Genomic DNA, 23,074 nt, shown 5'->3' with positions numbered 1-23,074 from the left:
TTTTTTTTTTTTTTTTTTTACTCCACATGCCAAAAAGAGGTTAATCCAAATTGTTATGGGAAACCTAATCCACCAAATAGATTGGGAAAAGCACTCATTGGGCTGACATCACCGACTGGGCTGAATTGCATCAGACCAAGTAAATTTGAAAAAACCAATGGGTCGACTCAACAAGCCCAAGTCATCTAAATTTGCACCAGTCAGAACACAGCTCATGCAGCCCAACTCAACAATTCTTCGGGTTTGCTCATATTTCCACCGTAAAATCTATGTTTCGTTCTCAAAGATATAATATCTAACTCACAAAACACATTAAAACCAACGACATAACAAAGAACCATGACTAAATAATAAGCAAAAGAGGTATAAAAAATGCGTATAAAATCAACCAAAGAGTTGTGTTAATTTTCCATGGAGATTGTTTGTACACTAGACCTGATCACCAGAAGCTACATGGAAATACATACAACAAGGCTTTATCCAACTAAGTAGAGTCGGCTGTACATCAAAATAGATCATAGAATGAAATCATAAGTGCATATTATGCACCCAACATTAGAAACATTAGGAGCTGTGAATTTTTTTTGTTGTTAGTAAAACAGGGGGTCTTTTCAAAAGACCCAAGAAAAGCAACTAACTAAATTATGTGAATGTTTTATGTTAACGTTATTGTTAAGAATTGTTATAACAGAAGGTAAGATTATGTGAAAACTCTAAATACCAGATGTGAGAATATTAGAGAAATAAAACATTGTGTTACTTGTCATGGATCGCCACCAAACTTGCAACACCATAAACAAAAGATGAGAAAATCTCAGGTCTCCAGAACCCATAATCAACAAACAAGGTTAAGATGAGAGGTCAATCCTCTTGTTGGTGAGGTGAGGAGGCCCTAGATTTTCTCGCATTGCATCACGGTATTGGAATACCATTGCAATTTGGAAGAGGAGATGCGGTTGGTGCAGGTTGCAGATCATTTCTCTTGTTGGTGAGGTGAGGAGGTACTAAATCATTAGCAGTGAAAAGGGTAATTTCTGCCATATATAATAACTAATAATCGTTCACGAGAACCAGAGCTCCAATTTTACAGAATACATAAGACATTATAACAAGTAGCAGAGCAGTATTGCAACTATACACACATACATCTTCACTTCGTTTAAACTTGATTCTCAAACTAGGATACTTCGTCACCGGATTTTTCAAAATCCTCGTCTCTTCATACTCCGTAAATATCAGCTCTAACTTCCGCAGGCCATGCAATCTTCCCGGTTTGTCAGAGAGCATACCATCTGTGCTTTTTGTGTACCAACATCATCTTCTGCTACCTCTGGCTTTTCCTGTATTTCATTCACCATCCCAGCAACAGCGTTAGTAATATGCACAATTCAATTTTAAGAATCAATTAGTAAAATACAAGATATTGAACGCTGATTACTTTGAGAATTGTAGTATCAACAGTAAACTTGATGGCATCAGCTGCTGCACGAGACCGCAGATAATACATCCCTGTTTTCAGACCCTAATGTATTTGATAGAAAAGAAATTAGCATGTGATTACAAGGTACTAGATACTGTAACAACGAAAAATAGAGCTTGTGTGTGAGTGTCTGCTTGGGCGTGTGTGTACCTTTGTCCAAGCATAGAAGTGTAATGAAGTAAGCTTCCCAAAGTTGGGTTGGTCCATATGTATATTAAGACTTTGACTCTGGTCTATGTAACATCCCCTATCAACAGCCATGTCAACCAAAGTCCTTTGCTTGATCTCCCAAACAGTTCTGATTCCAGAAAAATTATATTAGCATTTTATTCTTTGAAAATATATAGAAATGAATTAATGGAGAAGGAAATTAGGGATATGACAAGTTCATACCTGTAAATGACTTTCAGATCATCTGGGATTTCGGGAATTTTCTGAACCGAGCCATCCTCATAGATGATATTATTCTTAATTGCAGGAGACCAAAGATCCATCTCAGTTAAGTCATGAAGAAGATGTTTATTCACCACAACAAACTCGCCACTAAGAAAAAAGGGAGAGAGTTCAGAATCCATATACAGTCAAAACGGAAAGAATCAAAGAAAACATATCTATAAAAAATAAATAAGTGTTTACAAATGGAAACAAAATGAGAATAAAAACAAACCTCAAAACCCTGCGACTGTAGATATTCGAAGTATAAGGTTCAAAACACTCATTGTTCCCCAAAATTTGGCTAGTTGAAGCAGTAGGCATTGGGGCTACAAGAAGTGAATTTCTGACTCCATTCTTTGATATCATCTGCCTAAGTGCTCCCCAATCCCATCGATCCGAAGGTGTCACACCCCACATGTCTGGCTGAACAATTCCCTGAAAAATAAATAACTAGTTAAGATCTTATAGCTAGTATTTGTTTGGTATGAAAGGTCAACTTTCGAGCCTATAAAACCATAACTGCCTGATATCGAACAGATAGACATGCATGCAAAGGTTAATCATCAACTCCGATGGCATCAACGAAATGAAAATTCAGCACAAAATTTCCTTAAACCTTAACCATCTATATTCAACCTGAGAATGTCTTAGAATGCATAACAAGAGTAGGAAAATAGGACTTTAATTATAGGAAGTTTGCTACAAAAAAGAGCTCTTCAGATTTAGTACCTTGCTCACAGGACTGCCAATATATGTTTCATACGGGCCTTCTTTTGCTGCTAACTCGGAAGAAGCCTTGAGAGCATGATAATATATTGTCTCAAATATGTCCTTGTTCAGTTGCTGAGCCTACAGTTCAAAGCATAAATAAATTATGGAAACCAGCATATACAAGATATTAAATAAAGTAACAAGCAGAAAACGGGAGGAAATACCTCAGCTGAATCAAATGGCAGGCCAAGCAAGATGAAGGTATCAGCAAGACCTTGAACCCCAATTCCAATTGGTCTATTTCGCAAATTTGATTTCTTTGCACTATCAACAGGATAGTAATTGACATCAATTATCTTGTTGAGGTTTGCAGTCACAATTGCAGTGACCTCTGCTAGTTTGTCAAAGTCAAAATATCTATTTCTGGAACCTCTGCTACCAACAAGCTTAGATGGATGTGACTCCACAGGGACGCCCTGTAATATCAAAATGTATACAATACCAAATCATCAGCTCAAATGGGTAAAACTAACAATAACAAGTTAATGTTAATGCAAACCAAAAAGACTCACCATCTCCCTAACATATCGCGGTAAAGCAATTGATGCCAGATTACATACAGCAGTTTCTGTTGGACTTGTATACTCAATTATCTCAGTACACAAGTTTGATGATTTTATGGTTCCCAGATTTTGTTGATTACTCTTCCTATTACAAGTATCCTAAAATGAAAACAATTACACAAAAAAAGAGGATTAAGACATTAAATAAAGAAAAGCATATGAATTCACAGCTTAGAAGTCAGATTTTACTAAGTATATAAATCACCTTAAAAAGCATATACGGTGTTCCAGTTTCCATCTGCGATTTAAGAATTTCAAACCAAAGTTGCTGAGCCTGTACAACCTTTTTGGCCTTGCCCTGTGCAGAAGTATCATTGAGTAATCATTCCCAGCGGCTATAATGAACATATCTAAAGTTAACAAATTCAGTGAAAGAAATTTTTTTTGTATACCTCTCTTTCATATCGGGTGTACAGCTGTTCAAAATTTTCACCCCAGCAATCTGACAAACCTGGGGACTCATTAGGACAAAACAATGACCAATTTCCATCTTTTTGAACTCTTTCCATGAAGAGATCAGGCACCCAAAGTGCATAAAAAAGATCACGGGCTCGGTGTTCTTCCTGTGAAACAATAGATTCCACATTATTACATTAGCTAAAGGAGAATACCCCAAAAGATAAAACAAAACTAGTACACACATTCAAAGATGAGTTATGGATATACACACCTTTCCATGATTTTTTCTTAAATCCAGAAATTCAAATATATCAGCATGCCAGGGCTCCAAGTACACAGCAAAAGCACCTAGAAGCATAAAAATCGGTGTTAAACTTGAAGGCTCACTTCAATGATACATTATAAAACCCAATATAATGACAACACTACCTTTCCGCTTGCCTCCTCCTTGATCAACATAACGAGCAGTATCATTGAAAACTCGCAACATTGGAACAATGCCATTGGAGGTTCCATTTGTTCCACGAATATAACTGCCTGTGGCCCGAATGTTGTGGACAGAGACACCAATTCCTCCAGCTGATTTGCTGATAACAGCACATTCTTTTAAGGTATCATAAATGCCTTCAATGCTATCATCTTTCAAGCAAACAAGGAAGCAGCTGCTCAACTGCAAAATCAAATCAGGAAGAATTAAGTAACTAAATTTGAACAACAAAATAACAACTTTGAATCCTTCTAAAAAGAATATAAACAAGAGAATGCATAACACTACACATACTTGAGGCCTTGGGGTTCCAGAATTGAAGAGGGTGGGAGAAGCATGAGTGAACCACCGTTGAGACATCAAATGATATGTCCTGATAACAGAATCAATATCGTTCTTGTGAATCCCAACAGAAACCCTCATTAGCATGTGTTGAGGCCTTTCTACAACTTTGCCTTGAACCTTTAACAGGTAAGACCTCTCAAGAGTCTTGAAGCCAAAGTAATCATAGTCAAAGTCCCGATCATAAATGATCTCACTATCCAGACAAGCCGCGTTCTGAAACAAAATTCAATAAAAACAATACAAAGCACATAAGCCACTTTAGATTTCTAAGCGAGATGCATGCATAATTATACTCGAACAAAATAAACATAATTTTCTAAAGTGATTTACCTTCATGATGATTTCGTATACATCATCAGCTATCAGAGGGGCTTTGAGCCCAGATCTCTCGCTGACATGGTTGTACATCATTTTGATCCTGCAATGACCACCCACTTCAATCAGCATGAAAATCAAACTAAAATAAACAGCAAAAGATAGCAACGAATCATGATTAAACTCACGTCTCAGAAAACGATTTCATAGTGTTCTTGTGTAGATTCGAGACTACAATTCTAGCAGCCAACTGCACAGAATTTAAACAAATTTACATTAATTCAAGAAATCTACCAATTCATCATGTCAACTATGAAAAAAAAAACACACAAGGCCAGCTACCAAACAGGGATTGCATCAACCAAAAGCCATAGAATTTTATAGATATACTCAGAGTGGTGAACAATACAAAAGAAAATATGAACCAAAAAATTGAAACTGCAAAAATTAGAGAAATGACAGAAAAAAATTACAAGATAGCAATTATTTCAATTATCCCCAAATTATCAGACGAAATTGACATGAACAGAAATATACTTGAGTAAACCGAAATTAAATAATAAAAAAATAAAAACAAAACGTCAGGCAGGAGCAGAAACAAATACAGATATAAAAGTTGAAAGGGGAAAAAGTAAGAGACTGACGCAGGCGTAGTCAGGGTGGTTGGCGGTCATAGCAGCGGCAGTCTCGGCGGCCAATTCATCAAGCTGGCTGGTGGTGACGCCCTTGTAGACCCCAGCGCAGACCTTCTGGGCCACTAGTACAGGGTCGCAGTGGTCGGTGCTAAGGCCATAGCTGAGCTTCTTCAAGCGCGCCGTAATCTTGTCAAAATGCACGGCCTCCTGCCGCCCATCTCTCTTAACCACGTACATATTCTTATGGATTTCACTTGCCTTTCTCTATGGGGAATTTCGTCGAACAGGTCGCGTGCAAGCCAGAAGGAGTAGGACGGAGACGAATAAGATGAGAGGGTTATCTATATATAGGACAAAAAACTTTTCTTTTGATTTTTTTTACTTTAATTTTCCCTCCATGTTCAAATTTTTTGTCAAAATTCCCGCCCAATAGATCGGTTCTTGCTTTTGGTGGGGGTGGGGGTGGGGGTTTGACCGCTGAGTGAGGGCTCGAGTGTGTTTTGCGAAGCTGTCTGTTTAGGCGGATCATGGGGCCCACCACTGTAGTAGCCCGCGCCTCCCGCGAAAATAAATAAAAGGTCAATTGGGAAAGTGATAGGATATTTTGCAATGGTTTTTTATATTAGCACCCCACAAAATGTTGAATGCACCCCACATTAAAATTTAATATTAAATAACTTATTTACCTTACTATGTAATGGCAATTTTGACCTTATCAAGTTAAAATAAATTAAAAAAAATATTCTATATACACCCCAAATCACTTTTAATGTATTATTTATCTTCTTCAACTATCAAACCCCTCCTACCCTCAATTGTTGAACAAAACCCTAACCAATGAAACTACAAACATGTTGATTGAGAAAAAATATTTTTGACGAATGAAACATAAAATCGATGTTTCGGAATCTTCACATGAGGTAAGACTTCATATTTTTTATTGTTTTAGTGATTTTGACGACATCGATAATTATCTTGCTTTTTATGTGTTATTCAAGCTTCTATGTTCGTATTAATCTTTTAGGAATTACATGAAGAATTAAACACCTAAAATTATCATCAAATATTAAAAATAGATGACACGGGTTTTAATGGTGGAATTGAAAACAACTCACATATGCTTTAAATCCCATACGGCATCTTTTGTCAAAATTCTAGTCGGCATTTTTTGTCCAAATTAAAAACTTCATAAGATTTGAGAAATGTGGGGTGTATAGAAAATATGGGGTGCATGTAGAAAATGTAATGTGTATATTAAGAATGTAGGGTGTGAGGGTATGATGGGGAAATATGTGGGGTGCGTTAAGATAATTTTTAATTGAAAAAGCAAATGTGGGGTGTATTAAGTATGTGGGGTTTATTCAACAATTTGTGAGGTGTTAATATAATAAGCCTTTTGCAATTTACCTTCCTTCTTCCTTATTATTTTTTATGATATTATCTACACATAATTGATGGGTTATAATAACGTGATTCAAATTCGTTTTTACGAGAAGCCCACCCCTCTCCTTCTCTCACACTTTATTTTTTATTTTTATCTCTTAATAAAAATTCAATATAAGATGTTAATATGGTTTAAGCGTAACCATCTCCCCTTCTATTCTCATCATTTTCTCTCTCCCACACTTTCTTTTTTTATCTTTATCTTTCAATAAAAAGATCAATATAAGATGTTAACATGACTTAAAATAAAAGGAGAGAAAAGGGGAAGATAGATTAAGAAGGGAGAGAATTCTCATCCAAACAAAATGAGTAAGATTCTCTCCCCCTCTTATTTTCATGATTATACCCCCTTCTCTCCTCTCCTCTCACACTTTCCTTTTTGTCTTTATCTCTCAATAAAAAATCAATTTAAGATACTAATATGACTTAATTGTAACTGTTTAAATAAAAGAAGAGAAAATGAGAGAGAGAATAGGAGGGGAGAGAATCCCCTCTAAATAAAAAAGGTACAATTTTATTTAAACCCAACTATCTTATCTTTACACCCAACTGGAAAAATTTGTCTACCAAACTTCCATATTCACCCTTAAATAAATAAGAAAGAAGAAACAATTTTCTAAACCCAAACACAAACAACAAAAAAGTTTCTCTCTCTACACCCATTTTATCTAATCCGGTGAACCTAACCCTAACGCCGGCAACCCTTCTCCAAAATCATCGACACCCACCACCCCTTTACACTTTTTTTTTCTATTGTTATTATATGATGAAGAAAGTACCTATTTTTTTTTCATTTGATTGGGTTATTTTTACAAGCACATGTTGGGTGGTGTTGTTTTATTGTTTTTGAGCGGAAATTTACAATTCTTTTTTTTTTCTCGTTAGATCTCTGTTTTTTCACTAATAGTTAAAAATTTCTACCTTTTTTTTCAATTTGGTTTAATGTCACAGCCCGTCCCGGAATTTTAATTCCGAGGACGTGAAATGACCAATGTGACCTTAAACGGAATTAAAGTGTGTAAATGTATGACATTTGTTTTACTTTAAGATCCTAAACTAGGGTTAGATTTGTATGTGTATGTGATAATTTGTATTTGGACTTAGGTGGGAACCCCACCTCCTGAAATCCTTCCCCATTTCCCGTTTTGTTGTCTCTCTCTTCCTCAGCTCTCCTTAGTCACTCTCTCTCTCTCTCTTATTCTTCAGAAAACACTCTCTCATTCTCTCTCTTACTCTCGAACTCACGGAAAACACCAAGAACAACCACAATTCTACACGAACGTCCAATCTAAGATCACCATCGTGATCTTGGGAACTTCACAAGCACGGGGGTACAAGTTTCAGGTGAGTTCTATTTCAAAAACCCTAGTTTTAAAAATACTACGATGCTCCTGAGGTTGTGTAGGTCACTGTGGTATATTCATATACCCAATTTGAGCATCGTATGAAGAATTAATTACCTAGTTTGGTTTAGGTGCGTTAAATGTGCGTTAAATGATTGTTTTAAGTTATTTCACTTCTAGGTGGAACTTATAACGAGGACGAGCACATCCAGGGGCGTCAAGGGAGTTACGACCCGGCGACATATCAGTGAGTGGGCATTTGTTTTTATATATATACCTAAATACTCGATTTCCCCAGAAATCAAATCTAAATGAAAAGTATATTGAAATGAAATGAAATATGATGTGATTGCCATGCATAGAATATTATGGATATTATGAACTGTCGTATGATGCATATATGTATGATGGTGCTGTGGACGCACAGGTAAGTATTTAATTAATATTATGATGATGATGACATATACTGAGCTCATATCCTGCACCATGGTTTAGTGCTTATAGTATTCACTGCATCGCACGCTCGCCTTGGATCCAAGTAGATGCTGGTCGCACAGTCCACGCGGAGTGGGTGCGATGGGCCAGTCGTAGAGTGTTAGTGAGATTATGACTGGTGGGTGACCTTAGATTATTGTATACAGATGATTGATGAGAGAAGCACTAGAGCGAATATTACCATGAGTCGTTCAGACTACATTAGGTGGTTCCGACTTATGTGCAGAAGGTCGGACAGGTCACAGAGGTGACTCCGGCAGAGTGATATTGATAGATTTTGAGCTCTAGGTTCAATCGTTCAGGGTCATTAGAGGGCCCCCGATTGATTACTTTCTTTTACCTGATTTATATTATATCAATGCATTCATACTAATCTATTGAATTTGGCATGGTACATTCTTTATTGAATCTGTTATATGATTGATGATCAAGATGGTTGAGATATATATATGCTATATACTATTTTTCTGGGAAAGTATACAGGTTTTCCAAAAAGGGGTTATAAATGTGGATTTATGAAATGATTTGGAAAAGCTTGATTTTCGCCCACTCACGTTTTCTGTTTTTCGCCCCTCCAGGTTCTAGTTGATAGTTGAGGCGTTGGTGGTCTACGAGGGCTTCTTCGGCGTTCTGACAGACTAAATAAATGTAGGATTCACCCGAGGGTGTTGTAAAATAGCTATGTCCTACTTGACTGCACCTAGATGCTTATGCTCTGTTATGTGTGTTTAGTACACTCTTATGCACAAAGAATGCTAGGTTGTTAATAACTGCAATTAGTGGTTTTCGTTGACTCGTATTTTACTATTTAATCGTTTCCGCTTGCGTTTATGGTTACGTCACGCTCACGTGTCGGCCAGCACGTCCTAGTCTTCGGGTTAGGGTGTGTCAGTTTGGTATCAGAGCATAGGTTGCAATCCTGTATAACTAATGAGTTCTTCTATTGATTTTTGGATGTTTTCTGTCAGAATTATGCCGCCTCGTAGAGATCCTCGCCGTGCTGCTGAACCTAATTTCCCCGATATAGATCAGTTAGGGGAAACAATGCCTCGGGCTTTTCAGGCTAATATCCGTCCTCCTCAGAGAACGCCCGTGGAGACGATGTATAATCTGAAATTGGAAACCTTTGAGGGAAATGAAGGTTATGAGGGGGCAGAAAAGTGGTTGGATCGGATAGAGCAGACCTTTCAAGTGATGCAAAGTCAGGGAAACCTGCCAGCTAATAGATGGGTGGAGACCACCACCTGGTTTTTGGGCCGTGAGCCAGCGGCGTGGTGGATAAATCAGTCGAGGCACATGGCACCTGAAAGGGCAGCCGAATGGGAGGTATTTAAGGAAAATTTTATGAAGAGATTTGTCCCTCCGGAATATATAGATCGCAAGAAACAGGAATTCACCAGACTGAAGCAGAGAAGTATGTCTGCACATGAGTACTACAGGAAGTTTACTGATTTATCCCGTTATGATTCTGATTTAGCGGGTAATCAAGCAGAAATGCTTCGTCGTTTCAAGTTAGGATCTAAGAAGAAGTACAGAACGTTTGCCAATGCACTTCCCTGTGCCGATTATCATGAGTATTTTGAGATTCTGGTCCGGATGGAAGACTCTGATAATCTTCCGGACAGTGAGGATGAAGAGGATAAGGGTAATGGTCAGAAGAAAAATGATAAAGGTAAGGGTATTTCCATTCCAGGACCTCGTCAGATGCAGAATTTCAAGAAAAGTGGAATGAGTTCGAGTTCTTCCAGTGGTGGATTTAGTGCCACAGGTCCGAGGAGAGGAGGTGGTAGGTTTAGTAATGGACCTAGATTTTCTGGTCAGAGAGGCTTTGGTGGTACTGGTAATTCGGGTCCTCCGTTATGTCGCTGTTGTAATTTCCGACATCATGGGGAATGTAGGAGAAGCAGTGGTGCATGCTTTACATGTGGTCAGACAGGACATAGAGCTATGAATTGTCCCCAGAATCAGCAGAGGCCCCAGCAGCCTGTTATGCCAACACCAGCACCGACTCAACAGAACTTTAATTCAGGCAGTTATGGCCAGGTTGGTCGTGGTGGTGCTTATCACTATCAGGGTGATGCTGCTCCTTATGCTCCGGGACAGTATCACTATTCCCAGGATCCTTATTTTCAGAGTGGATATTCTCAGGATCAGGGAGGTTATACTTCATATCCGTCTATTCCAGCTAGCGGATCTCAGTGGTATCAGGGAGGTCAGCCCCAACAGAGCGGAGTTGCTGCTAGTAGTGCAGGGCCGTTTAGACCGCCTACCCAGGCAGGTCAAGGACGTACTTATCAGGGACGAGGTAACCAGAGTGGCAGAGGTCGTGGAGGACGACAGCCAGCTCAGGGACGTGTTAACCACATATCGCTGCAAGATGCTCAGAACCATCCAGACTTGATTATGGGTACGTTGAATGTTCTTGGTCATTTTGCTAGAGTTTTGATTGATTGTGGTGCTACACACTCTGTGATTTCTCATACATTTGCTCAAATGACACAACCTCATCCTTCACCTCTAGGGTTTGATTTAGAGTTTGCTATGCCTAGAGGGGATAAATGTTATGTTGATAGTTTTTACCCTGGGTGTCCAGTGAGGGTAGATAATGTCATTATGCCTGCTAATCTTATTCCGTTAGACATCGTGGATTTTGATGTGATTTTAGGGGCGGATTGGTTACATTATAATCGCGCCCATATAGATTGTTACGGGAAATCAGTTACTTTTCTTCGTCCTGGACTACCTGAGGTTACTTTTGTGGGTGAAAGAAGTGGGGTGAGGCATGGTGTTATTTCAGCCATAAGGGCGAAGAAATTGTTATCCAAGGGTTGTCAGGGATACTTGGCACATGTGGTTTTGAATGATGTTGATTCTGGTAGTGTGGAGGAAGTCGGAGTAGTCAGACACTATCCTGATGTATTTCCAGATGATTTGCCTGGATTGCCTCCAGATAGAGATGTGGAGTTTTCGATTGATTTGCTTCCAGGTACAAACCCTATCTCTTTGACTCCTTATAGAATGGCACCAGCGGAATTAAGAGAGTTGAAAATTCAATTGCAAGAGTTGATTGATAAAGGTTTCATTCAGCCTAGTTCTTCACCTTGGGGAGCTCCAGTGTTGTTTGTAAGAAAGAAAGATGGAACTTTGAGATTGTGCAGTGATTACAGGCAACTGAATCGGGTGACGATTAAAAACCGCTATCCATTGCCTCGTATAGATGATTTGTTTGATCAGCTCAAAGGTGCCTGTGTGTTTTCTAAGATCGATTTGAGATCTGGGTATTATCAATTAAAGATTAAAGATGAGGATGTTCATAAAACAGCCTTCAGGACTCGTTATGGACATTATGAATTTTTGGTTATGCCATTTGGATTGACTAATGCCCCTGCAGCTTTCATGAGATTGATGAATGAAGTATTCCAGGAATATCTTGACAAGTTTGTTATTGTTTTTATTGATGATATCCTGGTATATTCTAAGTCGAAATCGGACCATATTCGACATCTTAACTTGGTGTTAAGGAAATTGAGGGAACACCGGTTATATGCTAAGTTTAGTAAATGTCAATTTTGGCTGGATCAAGCGGCATTTTTGGGACATGTGGTATCAGCTCAGGGAATTCAAGTGGATCCTCAAAAGATAGTAGCAGTGGAGAGTTGGGAACAACCTCGAACCGTCACTAAGGTGCGGAGTTTTCTTGGTTTGGCAGGTTATTATCGACGGTTTGTTCAAGACTTTTCTATAATTGCCTTGCCATTAACGAAGTTAACCAGGAAGAATGTTAAGTTTGAGTGGGATGGTAGTTGTGAGCAAAGTTTCCAGCAGTTGAAATATTGTCTTACTCATGCACCAGTGTTAATACTTCCTGATGATAATGGTAACTTCGAGATCTACAGTGATGCTTCTTTGAATGGTTTGGGTTGTGTTTTGATGCAGCATAGTAGAGTGATTGCCTATGCTTCTAGGCAGTTGAAGACTCATGAAAGAAACTATCCGACTCACGATCTTGAGTTGGCAGCTATTGTGTTTGCTTTGAAGATTTGGAGACATTATCTCTATGGTGAGAAATGTAAGATCTTTACCGATCATAAAAGTCTTCAGTACCTTTTCACTCAGCATGATCTTAATCTTCGTCAGAGAAGATGGTTAGAATTGTTAAGTGATTATGATTGCACGATTGAGTACCATCCAGGTCGTGCAAATGTGGTAGCTGATGCTCTGAGTAGAAAACCTCAAGGACGACTTAATGCTTTGTATGCCAGTCGTGTTCCTCTTCTGGCAGAGTTGAGATCTACTGGAGTAGAGTTAGAATTGGAAGAACAAAGTGAAGCTTTTCTTGCCAATTTTCAAGTCAAGCCAGTTTTAATTGATCGGGTGCTTACAGCTCAATCGTTGGATGAAGAAATTCAAGAATTGATCAGTTTAAGAAAGGAAGGGAAGAAGAAAGATCTCAAGATCCGAGGATCAGATGGTATGCTTATGCAAGAGAACAGGATGTATGTGCCTAATAATGAGGAACTGAAGAAAGAAATCTTGGATGAAGCACATTGTTCGGCTTATGCTATGCACCCAGGAGGAACTAAAATGTATCATACCATTCGACCATTCTACTATTGGCCGGGTATGAAGAGGGAAATTGCGGAGTATGTAAGTAGGTGTATTGTCTGCCAGCAGGTTAAGGCTGAAAGAAAGAAGCCGTTTGGAAGATTGCAACCACTTCCCGTTCCCCAGTGGAAATGGGAGAATATAACGATGGATTTTGTGTATAAGCTGCCACGTACACAAAATGGTTTTGATGGCATTTGGGTGGTTGTAGATCGACTTACCAAATCAGCACATTTTATTCCAGTAAGGGAGAAGTACTCTTTAAATAAGTTGGCTCAGTTGTTTATATCGAAGGTTGTAAAGTATCATGGTGTTCCAGTGAATATTATTTCTGATCGAGACCCAAGATTTACTTCTAAGTTTTGGACAGCTTTTCAAGAAGCTTTGGGTACTAGATTGCTTTACAGTACAGCTTATCATCCACAGACAGATGGTCAGTCAGAGAGAACTATTCAGACGCTCGAGGATATGTTGAGATCCTCTGTGATGCAATTTGGTGATTCTTGGCATGATCGCTTGGATTTGATGGAGTTTGCCTACAATAATAGTTTTCATTCGAGTATTGGAATGCCTCCATTTGAAGCACTTTATGGAAAAGCTTGCCGTACACCATTATGTTGGTCAGAGGTCGGTGAAAGAATACTTGAGGGCCCCGAGATTGTGGATGAGACTACTCAGAATATTCAGGTAATTAAGTTTAACCTGAAAGTGGCCCAGGATAGGCAAAAGAGCCTAGCTGATCGACATACCACAGATAGGATGTATAATGGGGGCGACTATGTGTTTCTGAAATTATCACCTTGGAGAGGTGTGGTTCGATTTGGGAAGAAAGGAAAGCTCAGTCCCAGGTACATTGGACCTTATGAGATCACTGAGAGGATTGGTGAAGTTGCTTACAGGTTGGAACTACCTCCAGAGTTGTCTAAGGTACATAATGTGTTCCATGTCTCGATGCTTCGACATTATGTTTCAGACCCTTCACATGTGATTCCTCCCCAACCATTGGAAATTAACCCGGACTTGACGTACGACGAGGAACCAGTGACTATACTGGATTGGAAAGATAAGACTTTGAGGAATAAGACCGTGAGCTTAGTAAAAGTATTGTGGAGGAACCATTCAGCGGAAGAAGCTACTTGGGAGACAGAAGAAAGGATGAGAGACATGTATCCAAGGTTATTTTATGAGTTTTGATGTTCTGGTTGGTGACTGGAATTTCGGGGACGAAATTCTATAAGGAGGGGAGATTGTCACAGCCCGTCCCGGACTTTTAATTCCGAGGACGTGAAATGACCAATGTGACCTTAAACGGAATTAAAGTGTGTAAATGTATGACATTTGTTTTACTTTAAGATCCTAAACTAGGGTTAGATTTGTATGTGTATGTGATAATTTGTATTTGGACTTAGGTGGGAACCCCACCTCCTGAAATCCTTCCCCATTTCCCGTTTTGTTGTCTCTCTCTTCCTCAGTTCTCCTTAGTCACTCTCTCTCTCTCTCTCTTATTCTTCAGAAAACACTCTCTCATTCTCTCTCTTACTCTCGAACTCACGGCAAACACCAAGAACAACCACAATTCTACACGAACGTCCAATCTAAGATCACCATCGTGATCTTGGGAACTTCACGAGCACGGGGGTACAAGTTTCAGGTGAGTTCTATTTCAAAAACCCTAGTTTCAAAACACCCCGTGGATTTGCACTGTTCACAAACTTTAATATGGCCGTGTTTTAGGTTAAACAAAGCTCACAGTGAGCTTAAGGAGGTCACGAGGAGGCTCGGAGTGCCTCGTTTGAACAAAATGGACGTCGGGATCGTTGGGTTCGAGTTTGGCCGAATTTGAGGAATTTTGGAAGGTATGATCTTGTTGTTTTTAGACCTTAAAACCCTTCCATCGTGATTGTACATGTGAAATGCTTCATTTTGGTATAAATTGCGAAGAAATTGGACCAAAAATGAGTGAGATTAGCTTAATAGAAAATTTCCCCAGTTTTCCGATGACCGGAGTCCGGCGGGGGTCCAACTGAGAAGAAACAGGAATATTCCGTTAGTTCTAACGGAATATTCCTAACACCGTTAACGGAACCGTTAGTATTTAACGGAATATTCCGAGAATATTCCCTAACTGCCGTTACTGTACAGTCAGTGTGCACGGCACGTGGCTGCGCGTGGGGGGCGCGTAGACCCGTGCCCTATTTGGCGCGTGGGGGCACGTGGAGCATCAAAAAAATTATTTTAAAAATACTACGATGCTCCTGAGGTTGTGTAGGTCACTGTGGTATATTCATATACCCAATTTGAGCATCGTATGAAGAATTAATTACCTAGTTTGGTTTAGGTGCGTTAAATGTGCGTTAAATGATTGTTTTAAGTTATTTCACTTCTAGGTGGAACTTATAACGAGGACGAGCACATCCAGGGGCGTCAAGGGAGTTACGACCCGGCGACATATCAGTGAGTGGGCATTTGTTTTTATATATATACCTAAATACTCGATTTCCCCAGAAATCAAATCTAAATGAAAAGTATATTGAAATGAAATGAAATATGATGTGATTGCCATGCATAGAATATTATGGATATTATGAACTGTCGTATGATGCATATATGTATGATGGTGCTGTGGACGCACAGGTAAGTATTTAATTAATATTACGATGATGATGACATATACTGAGCTCATATCCTGCACCATGGTTTAGTGCTTATAGTATTCACCGCATCGCACGCTCGCCTTGGATCCAAGTAGATGCTGGTCGCACAGTCCACGCGGAGTGGGTGCGACGGGCCAGTCGTAGAGTGTTAGTGAGATTATGACTGGTGGGTGACCTTAGATTATTGTATACAGATGATTGATGAGAGAAGCACTAGAGCGAATATTACCATGAGTCGTTCAGACTACATTAGGTGGTTCCGACTTATGTGCAGAAGGTCGGACAGGTCACAGAGGTGACTCCGGCAGAGTGATATTGATAGATATTTTGAGCTCTAGGTTCAATCGTTCAGGGTCATTAGAGGGCTCCCGATTGATTACTTTCTTTTACCTGATTTATATTATATCAATGCATTCATACTAATCTATTGAATTTGGCATGGTACATTCTTTATTGAATCTGTTATATGATTGATGATCAAGATGGTTGAGATATATATATGCTATATACTATTTTTCTGGGAAAGTATACAGGTTTTCCAAAAAGGGGTTATAAATGTGGATTTATGAAATGATTTGGAAAAGCTTGATTTTCGCCCACTCACGTTTTCTGTTTTTCGCCCCTCCAGGTTCTAGTTGATAGTTGAGGCGTTGGTGGTCTACGAGGGCTTCTTCGGCGTTCTGACAGACTAAATAAATGTAGGATTCACCCGAGGGTGTTGTAAAATAGCTATGTCCTACTTGACTGCACCTAGATGCTTATGCTCTGTTATGTGTGTTTAGTACACTCTTATGCACAAAGAATGCTAGGTTGTTAATAACTGCAATTAGTGGTTTTCGTTGACTCGTATTTTACTATTTAATCGTTTCCGCTTGCGTTTATGGTTACGTCACGCTCACGTGACGGCCAACACGTCCTAGTCTTCGGGTTAGGGTGTGTCATTTAATGTTCAACAAATGGTTGTTGGAGTGAAAATGAGCAGAAGCCTTGCGCTTATGGGGTTTGATTGCTTTTTTTATTCACTAAAATCCAATGTGTATAGCTTACCAAATTAAGAGAAAGCAAAGATGTAAGCCAGGGATTCAAGAGAGAAGAGGAGAAATATGAAGAATAGTAGTGAGGGATCGTGGTCGCTGACGATGTCGGAGAAGAGTTGTCATCCTTAGGGTTGAGTTCACCGGATTAAATAAAAAGGGTGTATAGAGATTATTGTTGTTTGTATTTTAGGCTTATAAAATTAGTTTTTCATTTTTATTTATTCAAGGACAAATTTGGAAGTTTGGTAGATAAATTTATTTAATTAGGTGTAGAAGTAAGAAAGCTAGTTCAAATAAAATTTTCTCTTGGGAAAGTGATTGTATATTTTGCAATTTAGGGGGGGGGTGTAGTCAAACTCGGATTTGGAAGGATTTTAAAAGACTTTAAAATCCTAGTGTAGTCAATTAAAAGATTTTAAAGGATTTTAGAGGATTTTTAAAAGTGATAGATTTGATAGGATTTAAGAGGATTAAAGACTCCTACAAAATTCATATGGATTTTAAAGAATTTGAATGGATTATGGTGGATTGTGGGGGAATGATTTGAAATCTTAGGGGGTGAGGTTGAATTCTTTTTAGTTTTGGTTATATATACTTTTTGCTTTCAAATTCCACAAAATCTACAACTTATTGAAATCCTCCAAAATCTTAATTTTTTAAATACACTTAGATTTGGATGGATTCTAAAATTCTTTAAAATCTTTTAACTGACTACACTTAGATTTGAACGGATTCTAAAATCTTTTAATTGACTACACATAGATTTGAATGGATTCTAAAATCCTTTAAAATATTTTAATTGACTACATTAGGATTTTAAAGTCTTTTAAAATCCTTTCAAATCCAAATTTGACTACATCCCCTTTAGTTTGACTACACCCCCATTAGTATTTACTTTCTTCTTCTTTTCTTTTTGGGTTGTGATATCCACACACTCCTTTTTACTTCTCACACACCCTTCTAATTTTTGGCATTCGGATCGGATGAAATGAAAAAGATCAACAAATATAAATTAACAAGAGGTGTGTGAGAAGTAAAAAGAGGTGTGTGGATAGCACAACCTCATTCTTTTTTTGTCTGGGAGTTATTCCCAGTTTACTTTCTGGGTTGGGTTGCCGTCGGTTGGCGCCATTCGGATTTGAAGCGGTTTGTGTGGGCTGCGTTGGGATCACTTGAACCGTTGGATGGGTTACGGAGCATCACATTTTGAATTTGAATTTAGTGATCGTGCTTCAAGATGGGCAGGATTCGGCATTTACTTCATCCACTTGGGAGACTTTTCTTTTATTTTTTTAAGTTTTGTTAATTATGCAAGTTAAAATGAAATTTAGATGCCTTGTTCTCGACTTTTCTTATGGTGTGTGGAAGAAGATTTCTATAGCGTATAGAAGAAGTTTCATGTTAATAAATAAGTAATTTTAACGAAAAGCTCCCGCTACTGTTCATTTTAACGAAAAACCATATTTTTACACTAAAAAGTCAATCATGATACTATTCATTTTACCCTTTATTTTGTCTTTATCGTTAAAACTCAAAATTTTCAAATCTTTTTCATTAGTTTTCCTAAATAAATATTTAATTTGTATAGTACACTTAATATGGTTTTGTGAACACGAAATTTTCCTGAAACGAAAGAGACAAGAACAACGTGTACAAAGAAAGATTTTGGTGTTAATGGATTTGTAGGGTTACGATCTCTTTTAACTTGATCCTCTGATTCGATCTCCGTAAGGTGTTGATTTATGGATGTTGTTGATCGAAGGGCCGTTGAGGCTTAATTTTGGATGAACGGTTGAGAGCTTCTTCAAGGGTCGTCGGGGCTTGATCTTGAAGAAATGTTGTGTAGATTTGTTGATATTGTTGATCCAAAGGGCCGTCGGGGCTTGATCTTAGGATGAACAGTTGTGTGGATTTGTTGATGTTGTTGATCCAAAGGGTCGTTGGGGCTTGATCTTAGGATGAACAGTTGTGTGGATTTGTTGATGTTGTTGATCCAAAGGGCCGTTGGGGCTTGATCTTAGGATGAACGGATGTGTGGACGATGAACACTTTCTTCAAGGGCCGTCGAGACTTGATCTTGAATTGGTGGAAGTTCTTGAAGGGCCGTTGGGGCTTGATCTTGAAGGAGGATTTGATGAAGAACGAAGAGGGCTTTCTTGATCCTTCGGGATTTGCTTGAGAGCTTTAGAGTTTCAAATCTTCAAAGATTTGGGGGATTCTCTTCCAATTTGGGAGTAGAGAAATGTATTTGTGAATTGGTTAATGATACCTTGATGTAGAAGCCTATTTATAGGCTTTGAGAATGAATCACCACCACAAAATATTTTTTTCTTTTCCAAACACCATTGCCTAATTTCCCACTTAATACAATTTTAAACTTGAAGTGGTAATTTTATGGCCTAATTTTCCACTTAATATCATTTTAAACTTGGTATGTGCATGCTTTGTCATTGCCCAAAATGAGAAGAAAATACTTGTGTAATCCTCCAAGGGTATTTCTTCTTATTTTGTCGAGTCACACACCATGTGTACAATTTGTATGACACGTGGCATATGCCATGTATGCCCTGACACGTCAAAAATTTTAATGCGTTGGTGAACATTTATTTCACCGCAATTTCGATGTCTACAAATGCCCCCACTTCAAGGTACGTCGTATACATGTGCTTGTCACGTGTAGAAGATGCATTTTGAAGTACCTCAATGTAGACGTCGATTCAAGAGCCATCAAGGCTTGATCTTGAAATGGATTGGAAATTTCTTCAAGGGCCGTTGAGGCTTGATCTTGAATTGGGCTTGAGATTTCTTCAAGAGCCGTCGAGGCTTGATCTTGAAGGTTGAAATTGGACCACAAGGAGCTTCATGTGGTAGATGATCTTTGGCTTTGGTAGTGGATGAATTGGCAAGTATTTGTTTTTGCGCTTGTTGACTTTCCACAGCTTATTCTTGAACTGGATTTGACTTAAGGGTGGTGGACACTTGATCTTAAATCGGACTTGTGATTTCTTTCAAGGCCGTCGATGCTTGATTTTGAGTTTGGCTGGAAGCTTTCTTCAAGGGCCGTTGAGGCTTGATCTTGAACTTTGTTTGAAATTTCTTCAAGGGCCGTCGGGGCTTGATCTTGAATTGGATTGGAATTGTACGGTGAAGCTTTACTCTTTGGCGATGTTGTTGAAGCTTATCGAGTTCTTCAACTCAGACTTCTTCTTCTCTTTAATTCTTCAACTCGGACTCCTTCTGCTGAGTTGATTGTGCATACCGCATTTCCTTATTTGTTCTCCAAGCAGATGTGGTAGCTTCTCGAGTTCTTGGTTTCAACTCAGACTCCTTCTGCTGGGTTGATTGAGTGGGCAGGCAACATTTTTCTCTACTTGTTTCTTCTGCACGGCAGGTAGGCACAAGGTAGAGGTGATGGTCGGTTTCTTTGTTCAATCTGTCCAAGTGCCGACCGATTACTTTCTTTCTCCTTGTCTCGTAGGCAAGAGCAAGGGTAAAGGAAAAGCATGCCATGAGATATCTTTGCCTTTGACTCTGATGATATGAGATACTTTTGCTTTTGAAGAAGTATCTTTCCATAGGTTTAGTCTTGAACTGGGCTGGGGAACTTCTTAGCAAGGAAAATGAGACTTGATCTTGAAGATGCATTAGCACGTTGTCTCCACATGCTTCAAGGTATCATTTTCACTTGCCTTATCTGTTCTCCAGGCAGATGTGGCAGCTTCTTGAGTTCCTCAACTCAGACTCCTTCTGCTGAGTTGATTGTGCAAGCCGCATTCTTCTCTGCTTGTTCCTTCTACACGTTGTCTCCACATGCTGCAAGGTATCATTTTCACTTGCCTTATCTATTCTCCAAGCAGATGTGGCAGCTTCTTTGGAAGTACAGCAACAGTGGAAGATGAGTACTCCAGAGCAGTGCTAGGTAGGCAATCAGGGAAGGGTTCCAAGCAATCGGTTCCTTACCCGAGTTTGAGTAGAGGTTCCGTCATATTGCTTTCTTTATCCTTGTCTTTACAGGTAAGAACAAGGACAAAGGAAAGGACAGAGAGAACGCATGATATGAGATACTCTTGCTTTCTACCCTGGTGATATGAGATACTTTTGCTTTGGTGTCATTTGTTTGCAGAGGTACCCCAAGGAATAAGGAACACTAAGTGACTCGAGAGGCTTCGTTGGGAAGGCATTCTCGGAGATGAAGAAATGTTCTGTATGTCTGCCTTGCTATGGAGGGTGAAGGTGGACAGTTATATGAAGTTCTTTAATACCGGTAGAGGTACTATTCTTTCACTCGTGTCGGCAACCAATGCGTGATTGATCAGTATGGCTTCACGTGCTTTCTTCTTTATCAGAAATCTTCGACAAATTGTCCGTAATTTCCGCCAAGATGAGTGTGCATGTGACAGGTGTTGACGAGGCTGAAAAAGACTGGCGCCTCTTCGATATCTGGGATCGGCGCTTCGACAAATTGCCCGTGATTTCCGCAAAGCTGAGTTTGTGTGTGACAGGTGCTAACGCGTTTGGAAAAGCAAGATGCCTATCCGATTTCTGAGCTTGCCTCTTCGATTTTTTGAATTGGCCTCTTCGAATTCTGAGCTCGCCTCTTCGATCTCTGAAATCCCGTCGAGTGCTGATTTTTATAGAGGCGCGCAGTTCGTTTCAAAGCACACTTGAATTTTCGCTTGTAGAAACTCCCTTCTTGCACTTCTAAGATCTTGATTTGTCCGACCTCTTCTTTCTTCAATACCTTTGAAAATGTCTGGACCCTCCGACCGTCGTTTTGATTTGAACCTTGGTGAAGAGGCAGTCCCGCCTTCTCCAGACAACATATGGCGCCCATCCTTCATATCCCCTACTAGTCCTCTTACCGTTGGGGATTCGATGATGAAGAATAATATGACTGCTGCGGTGGTGGCCCGGAACCTTGTCACTCCTAAAGATAACAGACTGCTTTCCAAACGGTCTGATGAGTTGGCTGTTAAGGATTCTCTGGCCTTTAGTGTGCAGTGTGCAGGTTCTGTGTCTAATATGGCCCAACGTCTATTTACTCGAACCCATCAAGTTGAATCATTGGCGGCTGAAGTGATGAGTCTCAAACAGGAGATTAGAGAGCTCAAGCATGAGAATAAACAGTTGCACAGGCTCGCAAATAACTATGCCTCAAACATGAAGAGGAAGATTGACCAGATGCAGGAATCTGATGGTCAGATTTTACTTGATCATTAGAGGTTCGTGGGTTTGTTCCAACAGCATTTGCCTTCGTCTTCTGGGGCTGTACCGCGTAATGAAGCTCCAAATGATCAACCTTTGGTGCCTCCTCCCTCTAGGGTTCCGCCGAGTGATGAGGTGCTAAACAGTCAACCTCCGACACCTCTTCTTCCTGGAGCTTCACTGAGTGGTGAGGCTTCACACGAGCAACCTTCGTGAAGGCTCCCTCCTGTTTGTTCTTTTTTTTTTTTTTTTGACTGATGTAAAGTATACATTTCTGTAAATTTTCAAAGAAATCAATAAATTAGCCTTATTTAATTCTTTGTGTGTGTGTGTGTATGTATATATATATATATTTAGTGCCAAAAGCATAAAGAATTTATATATATATATATATATATATATTTTTTTTTTTTTTGGAGATGGTGCCTGATGCAGTTTAGGCTCGTGTAGGCGAGGAGCCTCGTGTCCTACAGTTTAGGCTCGTGTGGACAATGAGCTTTGGTTTGTGCAGTTTAGGCTCGTGCGAATAAGGAGCATTTGTGGTTCGTCAAGTGATCTGAGAGAGTTGTTCCTCGCAATCTTCATAGCAAGGATCCTTGACTGAGTAGTTGAAGAAGTCTTCTGGGAAGATGTCACGCATCGTGATGGGGATGGATGATCTTCGTGTCAAAGTTTCATTATCTCCAACACTTTCACATTGTTCTGGAGGTTGACAAGAGCTGTTTTGCCCCCTTTCCCATTGGTGAACTTGTGGAAGAGATGGTTGCTGCCTAGAGAGGCGTTCCTCGCAATCTTTATAGTAAGGAGCCTTGACCGAGTAGCTGAATAATTTTATGAGGAAGAAAAGATCGCGCATGGTCGA

At 39.4% G+C, this 23,074-nt stretch overlaps 1 protein-coding gene and 2 long non-coding RNA genes across 3 annotated transcripts; 2 read left to right on the top strand and 1 right to left on the bottom strand.

Annotated features, from left to right (window-relative positions):
- The first annotated feature begins 797 nt into the window (after positions 1-797).
- On the top strand, positions 798-1,112 carry LOC126627892 (uncharacterized). Its single transcript, XR_007625162.1, has 2 exons — positions 798-881; positions 994-1,112. It is a non-coding gene; the product is annotated as an uncharacterized LOC126627892 (long non-coding RNA).
- On the bottom strand, positions 1,013-5,918 carry LOC126627882 (ribonucleoside-diphosphate reductase large subunit-like). The gene is made up of 16 exons (XM_050297457.1): positions 5,440-5,918; positions 4,984-5,045; positions 4,811-4,898; positions 4,430-4,693; positions 4,078-4,318; positions 3,920-3,996; positions 3,642-3,812; positions 3,455-3,547; positions 3,199-3,348; positions 2,851-3,102; positions 2,645-2,764; positions 2,148-2,350; positions 1,874-2,023; positions 1,631-1,778; positions 1,439-1,522; positions 1,013-1,340 (listed from the first exon to the last, which is right to left on the bottom strand). Exons 1-16 carry the CDS (start codon positions 5,665-5,667, stop codon positions 1,242-1,244), a joined length of 2,430 nt encoding a protein of 809 aa, XP_050153414.1. The 5' UTR covers positions 5,668-5,918; the 3' UTR covers positions 1,013-1,241.
- An 8,916-nt stretch (positions 5,919-14,834) lies between these two features.
- LOC126588717 (uncharacterized) lies at positions 14,835-16,650 on the top strand. The gene is made up of 3 exons (XR_007611586.1): positions 14,835-14,967; positions 15,704-15,770; positions 16,599-16,650. It is a non-coding gene; the product is annotated as an uncharacterized LOC126588717 (long non-coding RNA).
- The last annotated feature ends 6,424 nt before the right edge of the window (positions 16,651-23,074 follow it).

Source organism: Malus sylvestris, chromosome 1 (genome assembly GCF_916048215.2).
Source record: "Malus sylvestris chromosome 1, drMalSylv7.2, whole genome shotgun sequence".
In the NCBI taxonomy this organism is placed as follows: domain Eukaryota; kingdom Viridiplantae; phylum Streptophyta; class Magnoliopsida; order Rosales; family Rosaceae; genus Malus; species Malus sylvestris.
This window is presented reverse-complemented; position numbering and strand designations above follow the sequence as displayed.